Genomic DNA, 14,354 nt, shown 5'->3' with positions numbered 1-14,354 from the left:
CCTTTTGCAAATTTAAAATTTATCAGCCTTGCTGCCAGGATTTGTTGGTTTAAGAGCAAGTGATCGTATTTTATAAAAAGTATTAATATAGGTTAACTTTAACATCATTTGAATGGTCTCTATTATGTTGACCAGTTAATTTCAACTACAGTTCATACTGTTATGAATATGTATTCCAAAATTGCCCACAGGTGGGAAAAAATATGTTTATTGGGTCTTGTGAAAATGTTTAATGATGGCAGCTTATATCCTACATTAAGATCATTYAACAGAATGTGTGTGCATGTGAACACATACCAGAGGTATCACTAAAATTATATGAAAATACAGTGAACTTCATTTCTTTCACATTGTATTTAAAATCTCATTTATAATTAATCATGTTGCCTTCTTCGGAATAAAATCCAATACCTTATATAACTTGACAATCATTAGAAGCATCTGATGAAAAATTCAATGTTTTGTTTGAAACAATTTTTTAAATCCTTATAAATGGAATTTYTTTCCTGGTATTGTGGCCTGCCAGTATTTCCCACTTTTCTGAGATATRCTCCAAAATGGTTGTATCAAAATGTCCAACTATTAACACTTCATGATCTGCCCTCTTATGACTTCCATTTACCCACTGAGAGAACATGCAAAAAAAGGAGCAATTTTCACACATTTTTCTTCACATTCTTATAAAAGCAACTGTCATCCCAAGATACTTTTATTATTACTTACAGTCTTACATTAGTTTCCAGTTCAAGAGAGAAAAATCCTTTAGGCAAGAAGCAAAGGCCCAGTGCAGGAACTGACTCTCCAGGCAGTACAAGCATAAAATAATAAAATATTTGGACATTTGAATTCAAGCATACTGAAGAACAGCTGCTCAAAAGTAGTGACAACAACTTCTGTGCAAAGCCTGACAGTRTTTTGTCCTTTTTGCATATTGAAAAAGCCCACAATTGCACACAGGACAAGGCAGAAAAACCCCAACCCTTTGCTAACCGTTTCCATGTATAGAACTGGGTACAGTAGAGAAGTCCTGAAAGTGATGAAATTATAACAGATTTCTTTCAGAAGACTACTATAATTTACAAAATCATTTTTGATTTTAAATTGCACGGAATGAGTGTGGAGTTTGTGGAGTGTGTCTCTCAGTCTGGGACGGAAAGAGTGAGAGATTTGGTGTTGTTTGTTTACTACAGGGGTCAATAGAGATGCTCTGGTGCCTTACTGGAAAAGGAAAAAGTTCCTGTCCTTTCTTCTTCATCTGCATTTGTAAAGCCATTCTAATTTAACTTGTAGTGTATATTATTGCCCACAATGAAGATGAAAAGGGTCACCTGTGTTTAAGGACATTAAAAGAAGTCCATRGCTAACCAAGGAACTAAGATTGCAAAAATGGTCTCTGAAATATTAACTTCCCCAACAGATCCTTGGGCTCTCTGGACGGGTGCAATCGACAGTAACAGACTCACCACAGAAGTGGTGGATGTTCTTTTCACAAGGCACTCATTTTTTACTGCTGTGACTTGGCACCATCATGTGGCCACTTTGAGTTTTCTCAACTTAAGTAACAGTTTATACAGAAAACCATTTGCAATTAATTAATTTAAACTTAAGTATTTCAAGCTACTTTAGAAGGAGAAGGTACACATCTTAAATCTATCTGTTCACTAACTGAACAAATGAATATGCTGAATAATGGTCCTTTTTTTTTCACCRAATCTGAGATTTTTTAATCAAGGTTTTCCTCATGTTCTTTAAGCCAGGTTTTATTAGGTTACAAAAGACATTTTCAGTGCTTCATCTTGGCCTAAACCTTACCAATAGCGCACAAAAATTAGTATGATATTACAGACAGCTGTCCTCTTCCTCWCTACATGAACTGTGGAAATTACTTTCAGAATTAAACAGGTCATTATCCCAAAGGATTTAGAACTTCAGTCAATCTCCCAGGAATATTGTTCACCTTGTTTGATCCAAACAGGGAGTGTACATCTCAGAACTTGAGTCAATCAGGTATTCCTCTTGCAAAGTTTCAGAGTCAAAATCAGAAGACAGGTATGTGTGATGTTAATTCATATTTTGAGGTTTAGGTAGACACGAGAAAGTTTCACCATTAGTGTTTAAGAGGCCCAGAGGTGGAAATCTTATTATATTCAGGTTGTACAGTGACAACTTTACGTTTGCCAAAGGATTTCTGTGACATTGTTCTGAGTGGAATAATGAGAAACAGCTGTGCAATTTACAGGAGTACATTATTKCTCTTTTTAAAAATATATGTACATCTAGAGTATATTCAGTAATGAAACACAATTCATTATATTTTTAGTACAATAATGGGAAATTTAATTCTGTAATTTWTATGATAAAATATAGTTTCAATTGAAGCAGTGATAGTCTTTAAAATATATACAGGTTATATACAAATAAAAAGTTACATTACAAATCTTTTAATTGAAATAAAAAATAACYCTACACATTTTGCAATAAATTGTACAACCCTGTTTCTAAAAAGACTGTAATAAAATAGAATGCAATTTGTCAGATTCGTCAGGCTGAGGAAATGCCCACTTATTCTTTACATACTGAATGTCCAACTGTCCAGATTCCTTGGCCAACACGATGCCTAACAATCCATTTGCTTTTTCTGGCTCTCCCAGCAGAGTCATAGTAACAACCCTGAAATGAAAAGAATGGRGAAATGTTCTTTAATTGAGGTAAAATTAATAGAAACTGGTGCTTTCAAACATGTTCACATCAGGTTACTTACAGTCAACTAAATGATTCTTCTTTCTATTCAAGTCCCACTAGCTTTTTACCAGTTGCAACCATTTAATATAAATATAGCATGCAATTCTTCCCCCATGCATTTCATCATCAATTTCTAACCATGGTTGAAAATTACTTCAAGCTTGTAAAAACAAACAACGTTTTATGGCCTTGTCCAGTACAGTGTAACAAATTTAAAAAGGTAGTTTGTTTCCATATCTTTGGTAGTTCATAAAAKAGAGTTAGAAAATCAAATTTGCAACAATATTAGTATTTTTTTTAAAAGAGAGCACTTACTTCTCTGATGGGACAGTCTGCTTTGCCACAGGCAACAAATCGTTTTCCAGAAGATCCCAAATGTAAATATTGGATGATGCATCCAGGACAAAGAACACAGCAGGTCTTGTCAAAGCCCACTGCAGGGCAATAATTGGCTGGCCTTTGGTGCTGTCATTCCACTGCATGAGGGGATACTCTGATGTCATCTGGTGCAATCTAATACTTCCATCTGAACAGCCAACCTGTATCATAGTCAAAAGAAAACACCTTCTGAAATAAAACAAAACTAAGCAAGATATAAAAAGTAGTGTGGCTTACTGAGGGACTTGGCAGTGGTAGGTTAAGGGTTGGACTTGATGATCTTGTGGGTCTTTTCCAACCTAAAYGATTCTGTAATTTTTTTGTCACTCTTCATRGCAGATTGGAATTAGTAAGGTAAATCTGCTATCACGTCTGTTTTAAATAAACCAAATAAGCAATACTCCCTCAGCAAGTAATTAAAACACAAAGTTTCTATTAAAATGTTTTCATACCAAAAACAGTGGCTTTCCAAAAGGGGAGAAATCAATTGCAGTGATGCTTATTGATCTCAGTCCGCTTTCCTGGGGCCTGAATAGCTTTGGAAAAACTTTAAAGTCATGTCTTGTACCGTGGCCTACAAGACCCTAAGAACAATATAAAGAAAATTAATGAAACAAAACAGAAGTTGCATTATTGGTATTACAAGAAAATGTTAAATAATTYACAGAGTTGCTACTTTAAAAGATCCTTACCAGCTAACAAATTTTAATAGCTAACAGATTTTAATAATAGGCTCAAATTATAATTTTATATACAGTCTACTGATAAAATTCCAACTAAATGAGACAGATTCAAAAACAAAACTACAAGATGAATTCCAGCACACTACTCACGATGTTTGTTCCAACAATGAAGTGATTTGGATTAGAAGACAGAAATTTAATCATCAGTGTCTGTGGCATTCTCTGGCTAATATCCTTTGGGAAAAGGCTGCGAAAAATGGCAAAGGCAAAAGATGACATTAATACAGGAAATCATCCCCTAAAGCAGTGCAAATACATGCAGAAACTCTTGATCTAAATGTCTATGACTAGCTCTAGGAAAAAATGTGTGTACAAAAAGCCCCATGAACAGCTAAGGAAAATATAAACGTTAGATATATCTTATCTAACAGCAAATTAGTGAAGTATATGAAAAATTAGCTTTCTGAGACACATATGTAAAATTGAAATACCCCAGTTTTCTTACCTGTTATTCAATTCCATAGCAGAGCTATGTACTAACTTCACCTTCCCTCCAGGAACTAAACCTAAAATGATATAAAATTATTATTTAAACTGTTTTAAGCCCTCTGCATAAAAAAATTTGCAGTCATTAAATGAAATCCTAAGGTAATAAGTAAAAGGATATTTCATAATTAAATTGCGTACCACAGATACAACTTTTGATACGTAAGAATCTTGTATCATTTAGAACTATTTGCTTCAGAATTCAAAGCTGAAGAGTTACAATCTTTGATAGAGACATGGTTATATGTTTCTTTTTCAGCACTCTGTAAAACCCAATTCTAGCAATGGTTAAAATACGTATTTGTGTCAMCTGGATCTTTGACAATGAATTATATTAATGAGATACTGTAATAATGCATCCATGAAGTTAGTCAATGTTACTTGTTTGTAGAGAACAACATAAATAATTCAAATCTTTCAAAGACAAGAATTTCTCGAAGAGGAGAAACATGAATGCTGGTTGCAGTAAAACTGTGTCAACACATGACCACAGATTTAAAATGTAYCTCTCCACAGACATAATACCCAGCTTTAGCAGCTTAATATAGCCTAACATTGCACAAGAGCTTATAGAAAACTGATCGAAAATTCTGGTTTGCTAGCATTACTTCATTGTTTATTTATGTCTTTTCAAAGACACATGGATTTTAGTCACAGCCTTTTCCAGTTAGGTGGAAGTGTAAATTTAAACCATGCAAATGYAAATTTATTTAAAGAACAAAGAATGTCATTTTCTTCATTTACATAACTCAAAAAGGACTGAATGGACTTAATTCTTCAGCTTTTTCACAGAAAACGTTTTCTCACACTAAATTAAGTACCTTACCTAAAAAATGGCTTTTAGGACAATTATGAAAATGGAGACACAGGCAACAACAAAAGCATTATAGGAAGTTTGGTTAAACTAAAATAAGAACAGGAGGACCGAAGACATAGAATCTCATATTCTTTGAAATAAAAGCTGTTGACAACACAGAAAACTGCTTTGCATTTTAAGAAATGTGGCTGTCTGATGGCAATTGCCAATACAAAGTTAGCAGATGAGATTAGCATAGCAGTGAAAAAATTATTCCTGTTATACGTAACCAGTAACCCCAAACATCAGATATGAACTGTTCAGAACAAAYATTTTCCTCAGTAATTTTGTCTTCTTCTAAACTACTTCTTTACATCACTTCTTTACATCACTGATTCTTCCTCTCTCTTTTAACTTCATAGGCTCAAAACTGGAGCATTTTATTCTACCTCTAACATACAGTACTCACCTAAGTCAGTTTGTGAACCAGCTAAATCCACTTTTTGTAATTCAACGACTACCTGAAAAGTCAATATTTAACATTAATAAACAATTCAATAAAACAATAAACAACTTCAAAGTTTTTTAACAAGTTGCAATAGTAAGTACTAACTTTAAAGGACTGTTTGGAGATGATGCTCTAACATTACAATGATTACAGGWAGATTCTCTACTCCCTGTCAATGTCTGCAATTCTAAAAATAGCTTCACACGTCTCTGGATGTGAATGATGGAAAGCAGAATATGGAAAGCTGCATTCTACACTTAATTGCTAGTTAACACTGTGTTGGTTTGGTCAGTCACAAAAAAAAAACAAAAAAAAAAACAAAAAAACACCTTAAGCCCCCAAAATAAGGAATTGTAATACATTTCCTGTGCTTTCCACTACACATGAAATAGAAAAGGGTAGACCATATGGCCTGAACCTGTTGCTACTTAGGTTACTAAAYGTAAGGCTTTAAAAGGAACTTGATTATTGACATAGAGGTGAAATACTTTTATCCTTTATTGTTCACAGGTTCAGCAGCTGAACAATAGCTGTTGACCAAAGCTTCATCAGGAAAAAAAAACCACTGAAAACATGTGATAGAAGAATTGTTGGGACAGTAAGAGCAGCAGACCTGGTGCTTTCCTGTCCATCATATTTTAGGCAAGGAAATCTTATCCTCTAGTTTTCACACTTTATCTCTTAAGCATATGTTTTATATAAATTATTAATTTAATTTSTCCCCTACATTCAGTATAGTCTCTGACATCACTGTGATTCTAAAATACAGTACATGAGTAAAAGAGAACTAGGGACTATAAATCAATTAATAGAAATACGTGAACACATTTTTATGAACCAAAACTACTCATTGCCTTTTTCCATGAATTCATGTACCTGTTAATACTTTTGCCTAAAGATAACATTAATGAGTCAGATCAAAAATTTTAAGCAGAATTTTAACAGAAWGGTTAGTGCTGCTGTACTTTTCAGGGAGGCAGCTGTCATCAGAAACTCAGAATTCAGGTTGTTATATTTGAAGTATTTTATTGTTCCAACACATTATACCCACTCTTTTCATACATATATTACTCACCCACATATTGAGGATTCCATTTTCATCCATTGAAGCTATCTGAAATGGAGGGCCTGACATTTCTATGAAAGGAATGGCAACAATTTATATTCATACACTGACCTTCTTCCTGAACAGTATCAAAGGATTTGAAACATTTCCTACATTAATACATCCTCTGAAAGTTCTACAATCCTCTCAGCTGCATAAAAAGGGAAAGTGCTCTAAYTCTACTGAAGGAAAAAAAGGCATGAAACTTTCTTTACTGACAGGGTGGTCAAATATTGGAGCAGGTTTCCCAGAGAGGTGATCAATACCCAAGGCCTGTCGGTGTTGAGGAGGCATTTGGACAATGCCCTTAAAATCATGTTTTGACTTGGTCAGCCCTGACTTGGTGAGGCAGTTGGACTGGATGATCCTTGTAGGTCCCTTCCAACTCAAGTCTGTTCCATATCTGTCTGTTCCTCTATGTGCAGTTTGTCCTACCAGAAAGGCAGATGATCTCTGTCTGCATCTTTTTTTAAATGTCTGGGTACTCRTGGACTTTGGAAGGGAACATAAAGTGAAACAGATGAAATCTTGTAAAACCCGCAATATGCAGCACATTTCTTTATGGAACCACTGTGGATTTCAAAGTACAAATCTGCAATGGAAGTGATAATGTCTTCTCTAGCACACTGTCTGCGAATTTGATGATGTGAGGATTAGAGTTTCTTTGCAAAGGTTGGTCATAAAAAAGAAATTGAAAAAAGGCGCAGGAAAAGCCACAAATTACAGCCACACATTGTAAGTGCTTTCAGATATAAGCAAGTGGCTCCACTGATTCAGATGGGGTTTTTTGACATTAGAGAAGCACTAACACTCTTCCAGAGGCAGCTCTTGAGTAATAACTTGTTTTATTAAATATTGTCTGGAAAACAGACATTAAAACAAGCACACACCCACATCTGATGCAGAGCTGCACTGAATGAACATTAAATAAAAATGAGAACAGAAGACAAATATGAATGTTGAATGCAATKGAGACTACAAACAAAAGAGGCAGAGTAGGATTATAAACTGTATTTTGGCTATGATATATTTGTTTCACTAGATACYTAAAGAAAGACTCATTTATTGATGCTTTGAAGAGCAGCTTACATACCCTCCTGATAAGAGAGGCTTGAGAACCCATAACTGTGGTCACTGTTGAGAGAAGTTGAGACAGGTTCCACTGACAGTATAGGAGAGGTGTGGTTCACTGAGTTTAGAATGCCATCTGTAAGTAAGGGTAATGAAAGTTAAACATAGGACTTTCAACAAAAAAAAAACCCAAAAAAACCTTAATCACTTTTCATTTTATGTGAGAATCATGGTTACAAAGAAAGAATGGCAAATAATAAACTTTGCAAAAGTCTTAAATACAATACTGCAAAGTGTTCCCTAAATCAACAAAATACTACTAGATAAATCAATGTTTCAATATTTCTACTCACTTCTCATTTTCCAAATGACTTCTGTACCATTTATACCACTGTACCAGACATTTCATTAAAATCTGCCACTTCAGGGTTAGCATGGAAAGAATTATGATTATTTCAAKCTCCATAAACAACAGGAGTGGAAATAAATCACTTTACTTTCAAAGAAGACAAAATTGAAGAAAGATTACTCTTAGCAGAAAGTATATTGAAAAATCCTGAAACAAAGAATTCACCACAGGAAAATATGTATTTACCCTTCTGTAACATTTTAAGGCAAATGTGTGTTTCRAGTAATTTCAATGTGTATTCTCTGTCAGATATTCACAATTTCTGGACTTGCCTGTGCACTGAACTTAATCTCATTTAAGACTAAAGGCATTAAAGCTTCCCAAGTATCCAGCATTAAATCTGCCAGCTTACATAAGCAAATACATGAAACAGTASACATACGTTTGACTAACAGTGTGCAACACAAACCAAGCATCTTTGACTTACTGAAAAAAGTTAAAAGTCTACCAACAACCAGCTACTGTTTGCTTTTACATAGCTGCTGCAATTAGAAACGCTTGTGAAGAAAACTGAATGTGCATAGTGGGTTGTTTTAGAAAAATAACAGTACCATATCTTAAGCTAAACAGAAAATCATAGAATGGTTTGGATTGGAAGGAATCTTGAAGATTCTCTCATTCCARCCCCCTGCCATGGGCCAGGTTTCTCAGAGCCCCATTCAACCTGGTCTTGAACACTTCCAGGGATGGGGCATCCACAGATTCTCTGGGCAACCWGTGCCAGGGCCTCATCACCCTCAAAGGAAAAAATGTATTCCTAATAATGAACCTAAACCTACCCTCCTTCAGATCATGGTCATTCCCCCTTGTCCTACCACTACATGCTCATGTGAAATGGTAGCATCTGCAYACACACACAAAAAGGGAAAAATACATAAAGAAAGACTTGTTTTGAAATAGCAAAATTACGTATAAAACTATTTCTATATGTTAATTCTCACTCTAGGTTATCTTGCATGAACCCTACAGAAACATTAAGACTTAGGTGACAGTTTCACTTTCCACAAAATGWCTAACCAGAATGCACAGATGCTCACCTGTGGAAAATGTGGGAACCCTGAATGTCCACTCAGTTTCACTGATCATCACATGAGGGTGCATTCTTGAGTCTTCTCGAAGATCCCACACCAACAGTGAACCATCTATTGTTCCAGCAAAAACTAATGTTGCTTTACTAGGACTAAAGCAGCAACATATCACCTGTTAAACAGTAAAAAAATACAGGGTTGATATTATGATAAAGGTCAATGATTTGATGAGCCTCAAATATGTTTGTGAGCATGTAAATCCAGAAAACACAGATTACATGTGTTTATGGCAGAAGAGCAATCTATTTTAAAAGGGAAGTAGAATACAAGTAGGCCTTCCTTTTTCAAAATTGTTGTGTAATCTGCATCTATTTCCACAAAGCTGAAACGGGTGACTCAACTGTATGAGAACGATGAGTGGAGAGATGTCCTGACAACATGTGTCCCAGATGTTTTACTTCCAATCACTCTTCAATCATGAAATAGAGCCAAAACTAAACGATCAATACAACCAAACACCAGGACCGTTCTACAATCTAGCTCTGGAGCACAAAACAGAATGAGAATAGTGCTTTGTTCACTAGGCTCAAATGTGTTTCTCAAAACATAGAACATGGCATATTTTGCAGCAAGACAAAAAAAGACTCCAAGTAAAAACAAAATCTTGCAATTTAATTAAAAATTAAAGTCTTGACGGGCAATTGATGGGAAAATATATTAAAACATACCTCTGAATCACATATTAAAACTTTCTGAGGACTGGARGGTTGCCAGATGTTCCAAACACTTATGAGGCTCTTTCTGCTCAGCAAACCAACACCTGCTTTTTCAGGTAATCCATGAACAGAAAGCAGTGTCTGCCTCTGAACTTGAGACACATAYAGGCAAGATATTTTTCGGTCTAAACCATTAAAACAAAGTCAAGAAAGAAAAGCAATAAATGRAAAAGCAAACTYRCTGCAGACGAARAARCATATTTAGCTGCTATAGCAACAAACAAAGAAACTAAGATGCAATTAATTATGAAGAATATTTCTATTAACACTGTGTTGCTTTTGAAGCTATTCAATAAAAATGGAAGGACTAGAGAAGGTATCCAAATATTAGAAGCAGAAAGCAAAAAGGAAGAGAGCTAGGAAATTAATAGAATAATTATWCTAAGCTTAAGCAAGCCAATCTGATCTGATTTCAGTATATTTACTGAAAATTAAACTGAGTCTCAAACAGGAAACAGCACAGGCCAGGCTTTTTTTGTTTCATCTCATGTGCTCGTGGTTAGATGACGCAGGGTTCTGTGTTATAAAAGGCTWTCCTAACATAATTACAGATGCTCTATTTTTAATTTTTCATCTAAACAGCTCCTCTTTATAGGGAGWAGATATAATTGCTTTTCAGATATATCAGGCTACAGTGTCCCTGTTCAATACCCTGCCTTTATTTGTAACTTTGGCCCTACTGTCAGCATAAAGAGCCCAAATGAAATTACACTCCTTAAGATGGCCCTTCAATAACAGGGACAAGAAATTACATACATCATGTTAATTGCTGGCTATATTTCTGGTAGGAATAGATGGCATATATTCTTTGTAAGAAGCTCTGATGTTCCCTATGTGAAGCCAATTTGCACAGAGTTCCAGCAAGATTAGTGCAATTAAAAGAGGGGTTTACATCATCTTTATATCCTGATATGTGCTGTTTGCACAGTCATGACAAAGAACATGGTACTGTGCATAAGAAAGAAGAGTTCACTCTGTACACTAAAAGGTGTAGAATAAAGTTCCCTTACCATGGAGGAACGGCTGGTTAGTATTTAACTGGAAACAGCTATCACTAATAGACAGACTGGTTTCTCGAGATCTTAGTTTCCTGGGTTGTGTTGCAACTTGATCTTCCTCTAGCAAAACAGCAATCACCTTTCAAACATAATTACATTTATAGAAATAAAAGGGTGATCTTATCTTTCAGCTTTGCTATTTGTAGCTTTCTAAAGTTATGTGGATTAATTTCATAAACCTTTATCAATTGCTTGCTAATTTTGTAACTTTGCAAATGCAGGTTTACAGATACAAAAGTTGCACAGCTCTGATTCCATTCCTTTGCAGAGAGATTATTCTCTTTGATAACATGTATTATTTAAGTAATTTATTTAAATTAGAACAAGAACTGTAAGTGATCTATCACATTGTATACTTATGCACACAACTTATAAGGGATATTAAGGATAAAAGTGTACCTGACAAGCAGACTGGAGGAAATTTGCTAATCTTTGTGAATCAATTTTAAGTGTTGGAGCTCCATTCACTGATGTATCCTGGCTGTTTATGGGACCTRTGAAAAACAGAAAAACAAAAACCAAACTTGAAGCTTCAAAAGGGAATCAGTTAAGAAAAGTATTAGGAAAATTTAATTTTTAAGCAAGTGGAGAGTGGCAGGAATCAACTTATCTTCAGCAGAAATAACAGCGTTGAAGGACAAGATCTGTTGGAGACTCATTTTTGCTGCCAACAGAAACATCAAGCCAGAAGGAAAGATTAGTTCTGCCACTTATTTTTCAGACCCTCCACATGAGGATTCAGTGCCTATGTCAGCTTGCTATCAGTGCAGCCTGCCAGTCTATAGACTCCAAAGAGAAATTTTGCATTATGTGCACTCATCCGTAAGTGAGCAAGATTAAAATGCTCTTCACCTCCAGATACAATAGCAGTTTCTCCTGGATGCTGTGTCCATTTCTCCAATGTCTCAACTTCCTCAGTCTGAATGTCTCTGTCAAGATTGTCCTCATTACAYTGCACATATGCCTAAAGTAGAAAGATAAAATTGATCAGTATATGGGYGACACAGCTAAGAATGACAGCTCATAACTAAACAGAACTTAGTAATTTTAAAACTGATGTGTTCAACCTCTTCTGTTTGTAAATTCAGACCTGGGCATACTGCCACACTGTCACTATTTTGTGCATGCACATTCTACCACATTTCACACCAGAGTGCTAAATAAATAATAYTGCAAAAATTCAGAATGTCTTCCATGATACTGTTTTGGTTTTGCTTGGCCCAGTTTTTGGTAGTGGGGGGCCACAAGGATGGCTCCTGTGAGACGCTGCTTGAAGCTTCCACCATGTCCAGCAGAGCCAATCCCTGATGGCTCTGAAGATGAGGGACATGCCACTAGCCAACGCCAGGTCAATTGGAGATGGTGGTAACACCTCTGTGATTAACATATTTAAGAAGAAAATCAAAACAAAGGAGTTCCTTTCTAGCCAGAGAAGAGGAAGASATGAGAATATGTGATGGAAACAACATGGATACACCAAGRTCAGTGGAGAAGGAGGGGGAGGAGGTGCTCCAGGCACCACAACTGAGGTCTGCAGGCCATGGTGATGACCATGGCGGAGCAGATGTGCCCTTGCAGCCCATGCGGTCCACAGAGGATGCAGAGATCCACCCTCAGCCCGGGGGGGAGGTGCCCATGCCAGAGCAGGTGGGTACCTGCAGGAGGYTGYGGTTCAGTGGGAGACCCCGCTGAGAGAAGGGGTCCCTGCTTCCAGGCTGGAACAGCCTATCCTTGAAGGACTGCGCCCCACGGATGAGTGACCCACACCGCAGCACTAGGGGAGATASTTTTTGTCTGCCCATGGGAGGGACTCATGTTGCAGCAGTTTTGGGACGACTGCTGCTTGTGAGATGGACCCACACTGGAGGAGTTCACAGAAAATTGTCTCCTGTGGGAGGGACACCACGGTACAGCAGAAAAAGATCCCAGGAATGAGCTGACCAAAACCCCCACGCCCTTTTCCACCTGTACTGTTAGTGGGAAAGAGGAATGGGCTGGGGTGAGAAAGGGTGYCATTAAGGGGTTATTTTACTTCTCTTTATCTTCCTCTGTCTCTGTAATAAACTCACTCTGTAACTTTAAAATGAGCCTGTTTTGCCCTTGGAATGTTTTTTCCCGGTTCCTTATCTCAACTCATGAGCATTTCATTAATGCTTTTTTTTTCTCTTCTCTGCCCAGCTGTGGTAGGGGAGAGTGCAGAGTGAGTAGCTGTTGTGGGTGCCTGGCATTTGGGCCAGAGTCAAACCATGACAGATGTGTAAACACCAAACCCAGCATATTCGGGGACAGTGACCCACAGACAGGAAAAAAGCCCTCTAGGAAATGGGGAAGGAAAATGAGAGTGCTCTTCTAAGACAGAAAGGACATGGCCTGTCAGTCCAAAAGTTTTAAGATCAGTGGTTTATGGCAATCGAGGCTTAAATGAAAATTATGAATTTATTACTTTACTGTTCTATTAGCTTTAGTAACTTCATTTTTTAAGGAAAATTATTTTCCAGAAGGAGAATCAGCCTTATGAGGATTAAAAAAAATTCTATGTATTTATTACGCACCTGCTTAGTGTTCATTTTTCCAAAATTCCTGATATACATGTCGTACTCATTGACAGGGGGCAAATCCAAGAATGAAAAACTAACTGAGAAATCCAGGTCAATCAGTGGGAGAAGTTCAGAACTCCGTTTTCTTTAGGACAAATTACAAGAGAGAAAYACAAAAATAGTTAAGACCAAGCATTTGGTATTCCTAAGGAAAGACAACCTAATTTTGTACAGTACCAGAGACCTAACAATCCTTTAATTTGCGTGAACTGAAGCTGTGCCAAAATTAATTAGCAAATAAAAATGTATCAATAAAAGTACATAGACTATTGTTTTGAGTTTTCATTTAATGTTATGCTGAGATAATGTTCATATTTGAAAATGCAATACTGATTGCAAATGGCAAATTTAACACAGTTTATTACTACAGCCAAACTATCAGAAGCTCAGCAGATCATCTTGCCTAAGTATTCAACAGCTTTTCTGTGAGGTAACAGATGAATGTCTCTTCCTTCTATAGCATGGACAGTGGATAATTCTCCTAAATTCATTTTATTAACTCACATCARTCCGATGTGTACATGCTTCATAAACATTTTCTGTAATGTCCTAGCTTTGCTAGATGTATGCAAATATATTTTGAATGACCTCCACTAGTAATAGACTGAACTTGTACCTCTTTACATTACTAGAGAAACAAATAAATTTAGCAGCAAT

At 36.3% G+C, this 14,354-nt stretch overlaps 1 protein-coding gene across 1 annotated transcript in view; it reads right to left on the bottom strand.

The window, feature by feature from the left end:
- Positions 1-393: 393 nt before the first annotated feature.
- DYNC2I1 (dynein 2 intermediate chain 1) overlaps positions 394-14,354 on the bottom strand; it is a 29,503-nt gene continuing 15,542 nt past the window's right edge. Inside the window, 14 exon segments of the mRNA XM_057381520.1 lie at positions 394-2,670; positions 3,058-3,281; positions 3,573-3,704; positions 3,954-4,050; positions 4,309-4,369; positions 5,615-5,666; positions 6,729-6,790; positions 7,852-7,965; positions 9,276-9,438; positions 9,995-10,167; positions 11,053-11,179; positions 11,500-11,594; positions 11,953-12,064; positions 13,653-13,782. Of these exon segments, the coding sequence (XP_057237503.1) occupies positions 2,499-2,670; positions 3,058-3,281; positions 3,573-3,704; positions 3,954-4,050; positions 4,309-4,369; positions 5,615-5,666; positions 6,729-6,790; positions 7,852-7,965; positions 9,276-9,438; positions 9,995-10,167; positions 11,053-11,179; positions 11,500-11,594; positions 11,953-12,064; positions 13,653-13,782 (1,714 nt within the window). The 3' untranslated portion in view covers positions 394-2,498.

This window comes from Malurus melanocephalus, unplaced genomic scaffold (assembly GCF_030028575.1).
Source record: "Malurus melanocephalus ecotype Western Australia unplaced genomic scaffold, MMel_1.1 scaffold_513, whole genome shotgun sequence".
NCBI lineage: Eukaryota > Metazoa > Chordata > Aves > Passeriformes > Maluridae > Malurus > Malurus melanocephalus.
This window is presented reverse-complemented; position numbering and strand designations above follow the sequence as displayed.